Source organism: Ziziphus jujuba, chromosome 10, assembly GCF_031755915.1.
Source record: "Ziziphus jujuba cultivar Dongzao chromosome 10, ASM3175591v1".
In the NCBI taxonomy this organism is placed as follows: Eukaryota; Viridiplantae; Streptophyta; class Magnoliopsida; order Rosales; family Rhamnaceae; genus Ziziphus; species Ziziphus jujuba.
Genome location: NC_083388.1, coordinates 27,534,831 through 27,549,936, shown reverse-complemented (window position 1 = coordinate 27,549,936; position 15,106 = coordinate 27,534,831). Strand labels below are relative to the sequence as shown.

The 15,106-nt window shown below is 29.4% G+C and overlaps 2 protein-coding genes across 4 annotated transcripts; both read right to left on the bottom strand.

Annotated features, from left to right (window-relative positions):
- Positions 1-659: 659 nt before the first annotated feature.
- Positions 660-4,253, bottom strand: LOC125421093 (aldehyde dehydrogenase family 3 member F1-like). Of its 2 annotated transcripts, none has more exons than XM_060812233.1 (10): positions 3,920-4,253; positions 3,729-3,797; positions 3,425-3,521; positions 3,004-3,210; positions 2,735-2,859; positions 2,490-2,591; positions 1,795-1,967; positions 1,542-1,632; positions 1,221-1,370; positions 660-1,126 (listed from the first exon to the last, which is right to left on the bottom strand). In XM_060812233.1, exons 1-10 carry the CDS (start codon positions 4,157-4,159, stop codon positions 878-880), a joined length of 1,503 nt encoding a protein of 500 aa, XP_060668216.1. In that variant the 5' UTR covers positions 4,160-4,253; the 3' UTR covers positions 660-877. The 2 variants fall into 2 exon arrangements, with proteins under 2 accessions (XP_060668216.1, XP_048324828.2); XM_048468871.2 differs by having other exon boundaries at positions 2,487-2,591; positions 3,920-4,252.
- Positions 4,254-6,351: 2,098 nt separating this feature from the next.
- On the bottom strand, positions 6,352-10,303 carry LOC107412581 (aldehyde dehydrogenase family 3 member F1-like). 2 transcript variants are annotated; one of them, XM_048468832.2, is made up of 10 exons: positions 9,937-10,302; positions 9,322-9,390; positions 9,001-9,097; positions 8,605-8,811; positions 8,337-8,461; positions 8,088-8,192; positions 7,805-7,977; positions 7,578-7,668; positions 7,270-7,419; positions 6,352-7,167 (listed from the first exon to the last, which is right to left on the bottom strand). In XM_048468832.2, the coding sequence occupies exons 1-10, from the start codon at positions 10,174-10,176 to the stop codon at positions 6,904-6,906; spliced, it is 1,521 nt and encodes a 506-aa protein (XP_048324789.1). In that variant the 5' UTR covers positions 10,177-10,302; the 3' UTR covers positions 6,352-6,903. The 2 variants fall into 2 exon arrangements, with proteins under 2 accessions (XP_048324789.1, XP_048324790.1); XM_048468833.2 differs by lacking the exon at positions 9,322-9,390 and having other exon boundaries at positions 9,937-10,303.
- Positions 10,304-15,106: the final 4,803 nt, after the last annotated feature.

Sequence of the window (15,106 nt, the reverse complement as noted above, 5' to 3'; positions counted from 1 at the left end):
AATTTTTGTGTTATGTAATGGTTCATTTTCTCCTATATATAATTTACTTTTGAGGGACAAAAATCTGTTAAGGAAATAAAATATAATAAAAGAAAAACATCTATTTTATTTATATAGGTGACAATTCGGTATTTAATTTTTAAGTTAAAAAGGCAAATGCACAAAACAAAATTCATAACTATTGTGTGTTTATGAAACTGGGCTTAGTTTTGAGTGCTGCACAAAGCCCACTGGACTGAGTTTCAAGATGGGTCATGAAGACATTTTTCTCTAACCTGACCCAAACTTGATTGGGGTTTTCCGAATGAATTAAATACTTTTCTTCTTCTTCTTCTTCTTCTTCTTCTTCTTATTATTATTATTATTATTGAGTTTTCTTTTAGGTAGATAATATATGTATATATAAAAATAAAAAACACTTACTACATAGCATGTCACAGATTCGTTATATATATATATATATATATAACTGAAATTACGATTATAAAAATATTTGAGAGGGAGATTAATATACAAAGCATTATTGATACAGGATTAAAGCTTAATTATGAAAGATAAAAGAGAATATGAGAGAAGAATATATTTAACCTTTATATTGTTTTTATTAATGTCACTGAATTATTGATACAGGATTAAAGCTTAATCATGAAAGATAAAAGAGAATAAGAGATAAGAATATATTTAATCTCCATATTATTTTTATTAATGTCATTGAATTAAAGTAGTCTCTTGCATGATCATTGCTGAAGTACAGGTTTTACATAAATTCAAGCCACACACACACATACATATCATCCAACACGATACACATATCATACATGGCCAATTTTCTTTCCTTTCTGAATATTAGAAATTAAGAAAGAAAATGCCCACTGTGCTAGGCTTGTTGATGGCTCTTCAATCCAAGGATGACAAGAAGCATACCGAGATAATCAAGGTTATATGCAGTTTGAAAGAGCTGAAGCTTGTTGTAGTTCCATGGAGGATATCTAAACCAGAAATCAACTAGGAAGCTTCTTTTTGTTATTGCTTTCTCATGACTGAATGTCTCAAACGAAAACTTTCCATGGTACCTTCCAAATCCACTTTCTCCAACTCCTCCAAACGGCAGCGTATCAACAAGATACTACAATATAAAATTATATAATCAGGAAAATTAAAATAAAATTATTTATATACTAGATTATATAAACTAAAGAGTTAGTGAAATTAATTAACACCTGAATAATTGCATCATTAATATTTACACTTCCAGATGAGGTTTCTGATATCAATCTTTTCTGAAGTCTTTTACTTTTTGTGAAGACATAAAGAGCTAGTGCTTTGGGTCTTGAAGTTATAAACTCTATGCTGTCTTCAATCTTCTCCAACTGTCCCAGATTGAAATTAATAAAGACAAAGGGACCAAAAAAAAAAAAAAAAAAAAATCAAACCCAAAATTGGAAAATGCAACTATATATAGCCTTCACCAAGAATATAAATATCATTAATGTATACATCTACACAAGTATTAATTAAATTTGTGTATATATATGTCTCACAGTAATGATTGGAAGTACTGGGCCAAAAATTTCTTCTGCCATAACTGGTGCTTCAAGAGGGGGATCTACCAGGATTGTTGGCTCCATAAACCTACATTGCATTGAGTTTCATACATTTATAAATATATATATATATATATATGTTAAATTTTGGTATTAATATTATTTCATATAAATAAATAATATTGCTCAACCAAATGTGATGATGGAGGGAAGAGAGAGAGAGAGAGAGAGAGAGTGGAAATCGACTTACAAGTTGTCTTCGTCGATTGATCCGCCATAAACAATAGAAGGTTTAACCAGAGGATCATCTATAAGACCTTTCAACCTCATCAAATGTTGTTTGTTGACTATCCTTGCAATACTGTTTGACTTTTTTGGATTTTCCCCAAACATTTTGCTGATTGTCACCTTCATTAACTCCACCTAATCCATATCAAACACTACTAATTAATTAAGCATCATTCAATTTCAATAATGCATAATTATTACACTAAACAATTAATAATTAAGCATCATTAACTATGCAATGGGTTGCCAGTCATGGTACAGCAACAACACGTTGGATGGTATTAGGAAAAGTTGACAAACGGTGATTAGTTAGTTTAAGGTTGAGCGGCTTGCGCTCAAAATGTGTCTATCACTTGACTTATTGCAATTGCAAATCTCCTTCCATCTAAAACCAATTGGCAAAACCATGTTTCAACGCAGCTGGATTATTTAGTTTAATAGATCAATTAAAGCATTATAAAAAAACAAACCGTACTATAAAAATATCAGTTAAACAAAGTATTCAATTTAATATTATTGAAATATAAAAATTAATTAAGTGAGTTACACAATTATAAACAATTCACACATAAAAATAAAAATTCTAACATATATAATATGGATAATTTATACACTAAACAATTAATAATCAAGATTTGAGCAAAGTTTTGTTACCACCGTGGGTAAAAACTTTCTCTCTACTAGGATGTAATCCACCGATATGCATGCCTGACCAGCACATGTCCCAAATTTCCCAACAACAATTCTTTTTACAGCCTCCTATATGAATTTAAAGAAAAATAACAAGAAATTAAAAATCAACTAATGTAGATACGAATATTAACATTGATTATATAAGACGAAGCTAAGGAAATTCAATTAAGCATAATATCGCGCGTTTTTAAGTTATAATATTTACTTACTTGTCTGTCCCAAGAACTTGAAAGGGAATCAACAATAGCACAGCATTTTCCTCCCAACTCCAATGTAACTGGTGTTAAATACTTCGCTGCTTCAGACATCACAATCTTGCCCACTCTTGCACTCCCTATTTACATATCATTAATTTTGTTAACCAAAATAAAAACCCACATTATAATATAAGACTAATCAAATCCATAATACATTAGTTTGTAAAGAATTAAAGAATTGTATATTTAATTATAACAGTAATTATACCAAAAAACAATACCCGTAAAGAAAATCTTGTCCCATCTATGCTGCAGAAGTAGCTGGCCAATATCAGAGCCTCCTTGAACAACCTTAACAGCTTTGTTGTCTAAGTAAGTGGGAATGGTGTTTGCTAGCAGTGAAGAAGACATGGGAGCCAACTCTGAAGGTTTTAAGACCACTGCGTTTCCAGCTGCCACTGCTCCTATCAGTGGCTCCAATGACAACCCTTCGTACACCGCACGTACATACCAAAATATATAGAATATTATATAGTTTATATAATCCATGCACAACTACTATTTTTTTAATTGGATTTAATTAATAACTTTGAGATTTCTTCTTCTTCTTTTTTTTTTTTTTTTTTGTTAAATGTTTTTCTATATATGGAATAATATGATAAATTGCACAAATATATATGTACAAACACTTTTCTGACTCACCAAATGGAAAATTCCACGAGGAGAAAACAAGAACAAGGCCCAGTGGCTCATGAACCACTTGTGCAGTGCTTAGCAAAGCAATTTTTGGCAGCTTTGCCTATAATCCAAAAAGCAGTTGAGCACTATTAATTAAACCCAAACATATAAGTAACAACGCTCTGATGGGTAGATCACACCCCACCATAATGTCGGCGTCGACAAGTAGCGTAGAAAAATTATAGACATACGCAAACATATTTATAATATGGTCTCTTTAGTACTCTAAGAAAACGTCATTAATTAAGTTGATGGTGACATATAACACCTCTTTTATTGACATCCACTGTTTCAGATTCTTCAATGCGTAATTCAAAGACTTTTTCAACGTTCCTATCTGCAAGAAAACAAGAGTGTCAATAATAATCCATAAATATATTCATACATTTCGTATATAATTCGTTTAGTAAAATATATATATATATATATATATATAAATGATGCTATATATATGTTTACCTCATCTCTGAAAGCCTCGACATGGTGTTTTCCTAGATCTTGTTTAAGAGCGTTGAAAATATGTTCCTGGTTGTCATGGAGGAGAGAAAGCAAAGCTTTAAGCTGAGACTTCCTCCAGGAAGCTTCTTTGGTAATTCCGGACCTGTAATAGTCTCTCATACACTCAACATCTCTCTGCAACAACGAAAACATCGTCGACAAAGACGATGACTCGTGATCTTTAGGAATTTGGAAATCCATTTGGAATTAATTTGGTTCAGTGGTTTCGAGTGAACGATACAATGGAAACACCCTTGGTTAACATCATCTAGTATTTATTGTTTCCATGGCTCGGTTCAGTCTCAACCAACCCTCTTGGCTTAATTAATGATAGGAGTAGATACATCCATATTTAAAGCGTTTCCAATAACAAATATTATTTTGCCAAATAACATTTTCAAATTTTGACACTGACAAATCTTTAATTTAGAACTTCTATAGTTGGAACAAAGAGAAATATTTAACAGTACTAGAAATAAAACTCAACTTGTATAATATTTTAAGTACTTTTTTTTTTCCTTTAAAAGAAAAAGGTGCCCTTTTAGTTTTTTTTCCCAAAAAAAGCAACCAATATTTTTTTTAAAAATTAAAACTCTTCTTTATAATTTGATTAGTCCTTTTGAAAACTATTGTTTGAGTTAAAAAAAAAAAAAAGTCCTTTTGAAAACTATTATATTCCATTATTTATTTATTTGATCTTTCCTTAATTTATTAGTCTGCCTCATTATGTTCTTTTCTTTCTCGTAATCTTGGAAATAAAGTGTTACATTTATAATAAAAATAATGGATGATATATTAACGAAATATATATATAAAAACAATTTCTTGTGTTATACAATTGTTAATTTTATCCAATAAATAATTTACTTTTGAGGGATAAAAATCGGGGAAGGAAATAAAATATAATAAAAGAAAAACTTCTATTTTATTTATTTAGGTGACAATTTGGTATTTTATTTAAGTTAAATTCATAGTTTCTTCATTTCATAGGAAAAAAAAAATTTCATAATTTTTTTGGGGCTAATGAAATTAACAAGGCTTAGGTTTGAGCGCTGCATAGACTGAGTTTCAAGATGGGTTATGAAGACATTTTTCTCAAATCTGACCCAAACTTCATTGGGTTTTTCCGAATGAATTAAATGGTTTTCTTTATTTTTATTTTTGTTGAGTTTCCGTTTAGGGGGGTGTACGTGTGTGTATATTTGTTATATACTAATTAACTTAACACAAATATAAAGAACACAGTAAAGATAGAACATAAAGAAATTAGAAAAAATAAAGAGATATTCTTATCTTATTATATATATCCATTTCTTCATGGCAAAATCTTTATATATATGTTAATATATGGCCATAGGTTACAAAAATATAATGACCCATAACCATAAAAGTTAATAATATAGAAATGTTATATAGGTTATTCAATTTATGATAATAAAATTAAGTTACATAACATCATAAATGGTGACATTAATTTTCATAATATTCGCCTTTGGATGTTCACTATTATATTAAATATTCCTCGTTAAAATCTTGTTAGGAAAATCTAATGGAACAAAATCATAACAAAGGAAGAAGAGTACAATATTTATGTGTATGATAGTATATATACTATTCTGTCACATTAAAAACCTTATAAGAAAAATCCTATGGAATAAAAATTAGAAAAAAGAGAAAAACAGTCATTAAATTTTTTTTCCTAATTGTAGTACTTTCAATGTATGTGAATGCTAAATTATATCAAAATCTTATAGAGAAAGTCCAAGAGAACAAAATATTGATAAGTACAATCACTGCCATCAGGACATCATCAAAACCTTGCAACCGAAAAGATACAATGGTAGAAGAATCGTAGTATAACGTGATATAAAGTAATAAAAATATAAAGAACACAATAAAGATGGAACGTAAAAAAATAAAAATAAATAAATAAATAGAGAAAACGAGGAGATATTTTTATCTTATTATATATATCCATTTATCCATGATAAAGCCACTGTATGTAGGCTAATATATGGTCATAGGCTACAAAAATATAATGACCCATATACATAAAAATTAATACTATTGATTCCTTATATAGGTTACAATTTCTTGCTTAATGATAATAAAGTGGAATTACACAATGTCATAAACAGTAACATCCATATTAATAATATATATATATATATTGCTAAGACTTTTAGTTATATAATATATGGATGTATAAAAATAACAAACACATACTGCATAGCATGTGACAGATTCGTTGTATATATTTATATATATATATGTGAAAGAAATTACGAGAATAAAAATATTTGAAAGAGAGATTAATATACAAAGCATTATTGATACCGGATATTAAAGCTTATTGATGAAAGATATATAAAAGAGAATGAGAGATAAAAATATATTTAATCTCCATATTCTTAATATTAATGTCATCGAAATTAAAGTAATCCATTGCATGACTATTGCAGAAGTACAGGTTTTACATGAAAATCAAGCCGCACATACGATACATATCATCCACCGGGATGCACGTACCATCCATGGTTCATTCTCTTTCTCTTCTAATATTGGATATAAGAAAGAAAAAGCCAAGTACACACCCCCACTCACCCACATTGTACAGGAGATCAATAAATATATACACATATACATATATTATATAGGAATATTTTATAGTACGGACAATCCGTATGCGGACCGAACAAAAAACGGATATTTTTTGAAAAAAACACGTCAGCTTTGTTGTATATATGTACACAACGTACATAGCAAAATCGACGTTTTTTTTTTTAAATATTAATTTTTGATACAGTCTATATACGGACTGTCTGCACCATAAAATTATTATATATATATATATAGCACTTTCCCATCATAACATTTCTATATATAATATGGTACTAAGCAATTAGAAATTTAAAAATAGAAAAGAATTAAAAATAAAATTGAAGTTAATTATTAAACAACGAGGCTTGTTGATGGCTCTTCAATCCAAGGATGACAAGAAGCATTCCGGGATAATCAAAGTTATATGCATTTTGAAAGAGCTGAAGTTTATGGTAGCTCCATGGAGGATATCTAAACCAAAAATCTGTTAGGAAGCTTCTTTTTGTTATTGCTTTCTCATGACTGAAAGTTTCAAACGAAAACTTTCCATGGTATTTTCCAAACCCACTTTCTCCAACTCCTCCAAACGGCAGAGTGTCAGCAGCATACTACAATATATAATTATATAATCAGGATAATTAAAATAAAAATATTTATATACCGTAATATATAGACCATAGAGTTAGTGAGAGAGAAATTAATTTATACACCTGAACAATTGCATCATTAATGTTTACACTTCCAGATGAGGTTTCCGATATCAATCTTCTCTGAAGTGTTTTACTTTTTGTGAAGACATAAAGAGCAAGTGCTTTAGGTCTTGAATTTATAAACTCTATGCTGTCTTCAATCTTCTCTAACTGTCGCAGATTGAAATTAATAAAAACATAGGAATAAAAATTAAACACCCAACATGGGCAAATGCAACTATATATAGCATTCACCAAAAATATATACGTATAATTAATGTATACACATACACAAGTATTAATTAAATATGTGTTTATATATGTCTTACAGCAATGATTGGAAGTACTGGGCCAAAGATTTCGTCTGCCATAACTTGTGCTTCAAGAGGGGGATCTACCAAGATCGTTGGCTCCATAAACCTTCATTGTATTGAGTTTCATATATATATATATTAGATTTTGGTATTAATATTATTTCATATGAATCAATAATATTGCTCAACAAAATGTGATGATGGAGAGAAGAGGGTGAAAGATAGAGTGGAAATCGATTTACAAGTGGTCTTCGTCGATTGATCCGCCATAAACAATAGAAGGTTTAACCAGAGGATCATCTATAAGACCTTTCAACCTCATCAAATGTTGTTCGTTAACTATCTTTGCAATACTGTTTGACTTTCTTGGATTTTCCCCAAACATTTTGCTGATTGTCACCTTCATTAACTCTACCTAATCCACATCAAACACTACTAATTAATTAAGCAGCATTTTATTTCAATAATATACATATTTTATACTCTAAACAATCAATAATTAATAACTAAGCAAAGTTTTGTTACCAATGTGGATAAAAACTTTCTCTCTACTAGGATGTAATCCACCGATATGCATGCCTGACCAGCACATGTCCCAAATTTCCCAACAACAATTCTTTTTACAGCCTCCTATATGAATAAAAAAATGACAAGAAATTAAAAATCAACCATGGTAGATATGAATATTAACATATATTAACATTGATTATATAAGGTGAAGTTAAGGAAATTCATTTAACTTAATATGGTTTTTAAGTTATAATATTGACTTACTTGTCTATCCCAAGAACTTGAAAGGGAATCAACAATAGCAGGGCATTTTCCTCCCAACTCCAATGTAACTGGTGTTAAATACTTCGCTGCTTCAGACATCACAATCTTCCCCACTCTTGCACTCCCTATTTATATATCATTAATTTTGTTAACCAAAATAAAAACCCACATTATAATATAAGACTAATCAAATCCACAATATATTAGTATGTAGAGAATTAAAAATTGCATATTTAATTATAACAGTAATTATACCAAAAAACAATACCCGTAAAGAAAATCTTATCCCATCTGTGCTGCAGAAGTAGCTGGCCAATATCAGAGCCTCCTTGGACAACCTTAACAGCTTTGTCGTCTAAGTAAGTGGGAATGGTGCTTGCTAGCAGTGACGAAGACATGGGAGCCAACTCTGACGGTTTTAAGACCACTGCGTTTCCAGCTGCCACTGCTCCTATCAGTGGCTCCAATGACAACCCTTCGTACACCGCACGTACATACCAAAATATATAGAATATTATATAGTTTATATAGTCCATGCGCAGCTACTATTTTTAATGGGAATTAATTAATAATTTTCGGTTTCTTTTTTTGTAAAATTTTTTTCTATATATGGAATAATATAATAAATTGCACAAGTATCTATGCATACACTTTTTTGACTCACCAATTGGAAAATTCCACGAGGAGAAAATGAGAACAAGGCCCAGTGGCTCATGAACCACTTGTGCAGTGCTTAGCAAGGCAATTTTTGGCAGCTTTACCTATAACCCAAATAACCCAAAAAGCAGTTTTTTTTTTATAAGTTAAGCACCACTAATTAAACCCAAACATATAAATAACAACGCTCTGATGGGATATCACACCCCACCATAATGTCGGCATCGACACGTAGCATAGAAAAATTATATAGGCAATCATTTATAATATGGTCTCTTTAGTAAGCTAATAAAACCTAATTAAATGAGTTGATGGTTATATATAACACCTCTTTTGTTGACATCCACTGTTTCAGATTCTTCAATGCGTAATTCAAAGATTTTATAAGCGTTCCTATCTGAAAGAAAACAAGAGTTTAAATAATAATCCATGGATATATTTATACATTTCATATATATATATATATTCTATATATGTTGTGGTAGAAAAAAATATAAAAAATAAAAATAAAAATTCACTTTCTTTCAATTTAAACTTTAAAAAAAATGATAATTTAAATTAGTATTAGAGCCAAAAATCTAAAAGATTTAAGATTCAAAACTCAGAATTAAAAATACATATAAAAACCAAAAATATACTTATATATAAGTGGGAGTATTAGCAAAAAAAATACAAAAAAAAAAAAATGAAGATCCACCTAAGGACCCTAAAAAATCCTTAAAGAAAACAAACCTATACATGAACGAGAGTGTTAGAGAAAAACATAAAAAAATAAAAATTCATCTATCATCAATTTAAATTTTTAGAAAGGTTATATACAATAGAATATATTATATATATATATATATATAAAAGCTATATATGGCAATTCAACTTATATATATATATATATATTTAGATATAGAGTAGAATATACATAAAATAATGCTATATATATGTTTACCTCATCTCTGAAAGCCTCGACATGGTGTTTTCCTAGATCTTGTTTAAGAGCGTTGAAAATATGTTCCTGGTTGTCATGGAGGAGAGAAAGCAAAGCTTTAAGCTGAGACTTCCTCCAGGAAGCTTCTTTGGTAATTCCAGACCTGTAATAGTCTCTCATACACTCAACATCTCTCTGTATCAACGAAGACGCCGTCGACGACGACGAGGACTCATGATCTTTAGGAAATTGGAAGTCCATGTGGGATTAATTTGGTTCTGAAGTACCGGTGAAAGATACAGTGGAAACAGCCTTGGTCAACATCCAGTATTTATGGTTTCAATGGTTTAGTTCTTCAACGAACCCTCTCGGCTTCCTAGTTGGCTTCATTAATAATGCACGCATACGTACACATACGAATAATGATACATAGGCTCTCACTTTTTCTACTATCACTTATATTACTATATATCCTTTAATTTGTTGTTTCTCTTTTATTCATGTGCTAAACTTTAATGGTCCATATATATTATTAAATGTATGTATCCATACATCATGAAATACATATTGGGAAAATTCTATCACGCCATGTTCACATTTTGTTAAAATGTGAATTTCGTATCTTTGTCATCAAATAACATGTGTAAAAAATTCTCACTTCGCGTAATTCTACAAAATTACACCCTATACATATTTTAACAAAATGTAGAAGTTTGGCCCATAATATTAACTTTCTAAATTAATATTTTATTATTGAAATATTATTTTTTGGAGATTATTTAATTCTACATTGATGGAAGATGACAAAGGCACGTGATTGACACATGTATAAATTGAAACTTTGAAATTAGAATTTGCAACAATCACACATAAGAAGCCCATAAAGTATCTATGCCATCTCTTTCTGTATAAATTAAAGCTTTATTAGTTTTGAGAGACACACAACTCTACACAACTACAATAAGATAGATTACTTAGTTAATTCTTATTTTAAAATCTATAGTATTAGTCAAGTATTTTTAGTTGTTCTTAGATAGAAATTTATCTTAAAGTCCTTTGATATTAAAGGCAAGAGCTATTTATTAATTATTATGTTCTCCATAATTAATAACAGTTGCTTAAATATTTTTTATTTGTTTTGGCATTTTTTTTTTTTAAATTGTTACAGCTTTGAAATGACATGTCTATATATTTTTGGAGACAACATATTGTTAGAAATTTTTTAACATATTCCAATATAGATTTTTGGGATACCCAATGCAATAGAAAGATTTCAATAGAGGACAATGGTACAAAATTTAACTAATATCTTAGGAATCTAAAACCTATAACAACAATGAGGAAAGAGCCAGCAAAATTGAGTACTCAATGGAGATGACCACCCAATAATCAATTCGTAAGCTATTTTAGGACTTGAATCATGGTTAAAGGAAGACAAAAGCATTCTAAGAAACCCAGCAATAAATAATGGAAGGCATTATGGATTTTTTGTGACAATAATTGCAGGTTACCCAAGCCTTCTTGAGTGGTGCAAAACCAATCACTATCCAGGAAGAAGTGGTGTAGACACTTTCGACCATACTTGAGGGCAACATGTGACAGCTCAGACCACCCACATGCGATATTATCCTCTTTGGACCTTCTTTGGACCTGTGGAATCCTCTTACAACTCAGCCCTCAAGATTTTAAAAGGCCTCGCAAGGGAAATGTATCCACACCCACTTATATGGAGTGTTTTGTTCCCCTTTCCAATTGATGTGGGACTTCACAATCCTCCCCCCCTGGGAAGCATCCTCGCTGGTACACCGATCTGGATCTAGCTCTGATACCATCTGTGACAGCCCAGATCACCCGCATGTGATATTGTCCTCTTTGGGCCTGGAAAATTCTCTTACAACCCAATCCTCAAGGTTTTAAAATGCCTTGCAAGGAAAATGTATTCATACCCACTTATATGGAGTGTTTCGTTCCCTTTTCCAGCTGATGTGGGACTTTACAAACACATTGAAGACTGATGCAACTACTTTTTCAACTAAGACAAATGAAAATGAAAGAAGGATGGTCGTGCCATAACGATAGTTCCAATCTTATTGGAGGGCCAAATGAGAATCAAGGCCAAAACGTCACAAATGGTCTAGAATAATAGATTGTACGGGCCCCTTAGTTCGTACCTCACGCAATGCAAGCTTTTCAAATCATACCTTATGGCTTGCAAGCCCCTAGGTTGTACACAATATATTTTGTAAAAGATATTTAGATTTTAGAGGGGGAAAAAAAATAGAAAGGTAATTTTGCAAATTTGAAAAATAGAGACTGCTTTAAACTTGTTTGGTAGTGCAACTAGAAATTATATATATATATATATATATATAATAAGTTTCTTATCAACAAATATCTAATTTAATTATGAGATAAATGCTTAATGATAAGATAAAATGAATATTTAAATTAAAATTTAAGATCTTAGATTCGAAAATTATTATGTGTATATAGATATATATATATATACATATAAACATAAATGCTATTTTGGATGACAAGCATTTATCACTCTTTGATCTAGATTATTACATGTGATCAGACCGGGATTATATAGAATCACGGCATGATTGAATGGTCATCCCTTATCAAATGGTGGGCAACATTGTCTATATTAACGAAATTTATAATTATTAGTAAACTCGATCTAATAGTAGAACAAAATAAAATTTACACTAAATTCCACCAAATCTAATGGCCTGTTTGATAAAAGAAGAAGTATTAAAGGGAACTGATTTGCAAGAAATAGTTTTCTAAGATTCAGTCTTCTGAAAATTATTTTTCTTAAAATTTTTTTTATAGTGTTTGATTGATTATAAAAGAAAATAAGATTTACAAGTAATTAAACAAGTTTGTGTATTGAAACAAAATAATAAAATTGTATTTAAAAAATACATAAAACTAATTTCTTAGAGAATTTTAAAATGACATATTTTTTAGACGATTCACTTTCCATCTTAGTTTCCTAAATTGTGAAATTTATTTTCTGCTGGAACCTACAAATTCTCCCTTTTAAAAATTATCTAAACATAAGAAAATTTTATTTTCCTAGAAAATTTTAGATTTCCATTAACTTTACCATTACTCAAACACCCTATAAGTGAAATCGCCCTCCTTTTCAATTTAGCATATATTATATAATTTCGTGCTTTGACATGGTTAAGGGTCCATAAAAAACTAGACTTGCAGAGAGATAAAGGTCATTTTATTAAAAAAAGAAAGAAAGAAAATCAACCTGGTCATTTAAAAAAATTGATGACTCAGCCTTGCTAAAACAAAATAATAAATAAAAATAAAAATTGAAAATAAAAAGCTCCTTTCTTCACCTGTACAAAACTCCTGCTTGCTCTCTCTCACCTTCACTTTTAAAGATATGATAAATTTTGAATTTATTATCCCTGGTGAGAGAAAATATATATATATATATATGGAAGACTAATTTACATCTCCACTTCTCCTACAAGCGGCATTTTGAAACCAAATGATGGTATTTTGGAACTTCCATAAGTTGCAATAAGGAGAAATATTTAATCCAATTAATAGGGAATACACAAGTACAACCGTTTTGTATTATCGAGGATGGTAGCTTAGCCAAAAAAAATTATTTGGCCTTCATATTTGTGAATTTGGAAGTTAAGATTCGAATTTTGATAAGCTTCGTTATTGTTTCGGATAATTCCATATTACAATGCCGCATGGCGCAATGCTACAGCCTGATATCTATAATACTACCGAAAAATATTTTTTTTTTCAAGTAAAATAAAAAAAAATACAACCGTTTTGTATTTTCATTAATGATTTAATCTACCATCAAAAGTCCATAAATAACATATATGTAAATATATATATATATATATATATATATATATATATATATATATATATATATTTTATATTAATGCCAGGAGGAATCTCATCACGAGCTATTGATCTCAGGTTATCACATTATTAACTAGACTGTCCAAATATAACATGTACTTATTTCTGAAAAACAAAAAAGTAAGTACTTTTGACATAGAAAAATCCTTTCTTTAGAATTTTTTTTTCTTTTTTTCCTTTCTTGTTTTTCTGGAGCAGATGAAACTGAAATTATTTTGGTGTTTTTTGTTTTTTTGGGAGGATTAAAATTTAGAAGTAAATGTGTACTAGAATGACAAAATAATTCCCTTTCCCCTGGTTTTTATATAATAAGGTATATATTTTCCTATATGTACTTATTTTGTATTCCAACATTTGAAAAAAATTTGTTATTTCTAATAAGAACCATTATTTTATATGATAAATTTTAATTAGAGCATTTAATTATATAAATTTATTTTAAAACTATAAAAGTGATCATTTTAAAAATTTTATTGATGATCATTCATCAACAGCAACAAATAAAATTTTTATTATTAAAATTACTTAGCTTCATCTTTTAAATTTATTTATTATTATTATTATTTTACATCTGATACTACAACCTTATTTGATAAGGTTTTTGGGAAGCTAGAAACAATTTTTGAATTTAAAAATTTATTTTTAAAAATTATTTCTGATCTTTAAAAATATTTCTAACTAAAGCCAATGAAAAAAACAACTTTGTTTTAGAAATCACTTATGAAAAAGCAGAAACTATATATGCATGCCTTTTTTTTTTTTTTTTTTTTCCCTTCTTCTTCTTACCCTTAGTATGGTAAAAGGCTGTCACAGTCTCCAAAATGCCTAGATTGCCATGTTTCTGCAATGGGACAAACAAAACAAGAATACAATAAATGGTAAAATTCGAAATAGGTTGAAAAGGCTCAGAATTTACTTTATTGTCGCTTGCTAGACACCCTTACGTACGTGTATCGGTTTTGAATTTAATCGAAGAGTATTACTATCACTATAAAATTTTAAATAGCAAGGATATAATGGGTGATAAATTAATTTAATCTAATTACATGAATAAATGAATTCAACAAAAATAATATCACATCACATTTTGTATATAAAATGCAGTAAAAAAATTTGATAATTAAATAGTTTATTATTGTTGAGTTATGATTGATTCTTTTTACCTTGGAGACCCAGTGAATTTTAATATATTTTCATTTTATCTTCGTTTAGGCATTTTATTGTTGACCGTGTTTTACTGGTTCTTTGTGTTTAGGCATTTTATTGTTCTTTG